Here is a 619-nt window from a genome sequence, read left to right on the forward strand (position 1 = left end):
TCAGGCCTTGGAGAAGGTGGTGGCAGACGTGCCAGGCTGCCCGGGGCTGGCGCCATGGTCGTCGTGCCAGCGGTCCACACAGCGACGGCGTGCATTCATGAAGAAGTTGCTGACGGTGCTGAGCTCCAGGCCGAGCTGCTGAGAGATGGTGATCTGCATTTCCTTGGACGGACGCTTGTTCTCCTTGAAGATGGCGATGAGCGTGCGGCGCTGCAGGTCAGTGAAGACCAGACGTTGTTTTTTTGGAGCGGTGTTGCGGTCCTTGTGTTGCTCTTGTTCTTTACGCTTGCAGGCTTGTTGTGGATGGCAGTGGTGGGAGGGATGTGAAGAGGGAGAGAGTGGGAGGCAAAAAGAAGAGAGAAAAGACAAAGCCAGTTAAAATAAAAAAAACAGAACAAACGTGATTATTTTCACAAATAAACCACAAAGACGAACGCTGGACGAAGTAATTTGATCAAATGTGTCATTATCCGACACTAAAGCAAATAAAATATATAGTTTGTACATGGGCAGAGGTTCGACTGCACTGTCTGAATTGCCATATTAAAGTTGATTTAAAGCTGATCCATGTCTGCTGCCCAGTGGGAATATTCCTTCCATCCTGCAGAGTGCAGACAGG

At 49.4% G+C, this 619-nt stretch overlaps 1 protein-coding gene across 1 annotated transcript in view; it reads right to left on the reverse strand.

Annotated features, from left to right (window-relative positions):
- onecut3a (one cut homeobox 3a) overlaps positions 1-619 on the reverse strand; it is a 17543-nt gene continuing 16924 nt past the window's right edge. Inside the window, exon 3 of the mRNA XM_025053762.1 lies at positions 1-293. Coding sequence (XP_024909530.1) covers positions 1-293 — 293 coding nt within the window. The remainder of the gene's footprint in view (positions 294-619) is intronic.

This window comes from Cynoglossus semilaevis, chromosome 2 (genome assembly GCF_000523025.1).
Source record: "Cynoglossus semilaevis isolate Cse_v1.0 chromosome 2, Cse_v1.0, whole genome shotgun sequence".
Classification (NCBI taxonomy): Eukaryota; Metazoa; Chordata; class Actinopteri; order Pleuronectiformes; family Cynoglossidae; genus Cynoglossus; species Cynoglossus semilaevis.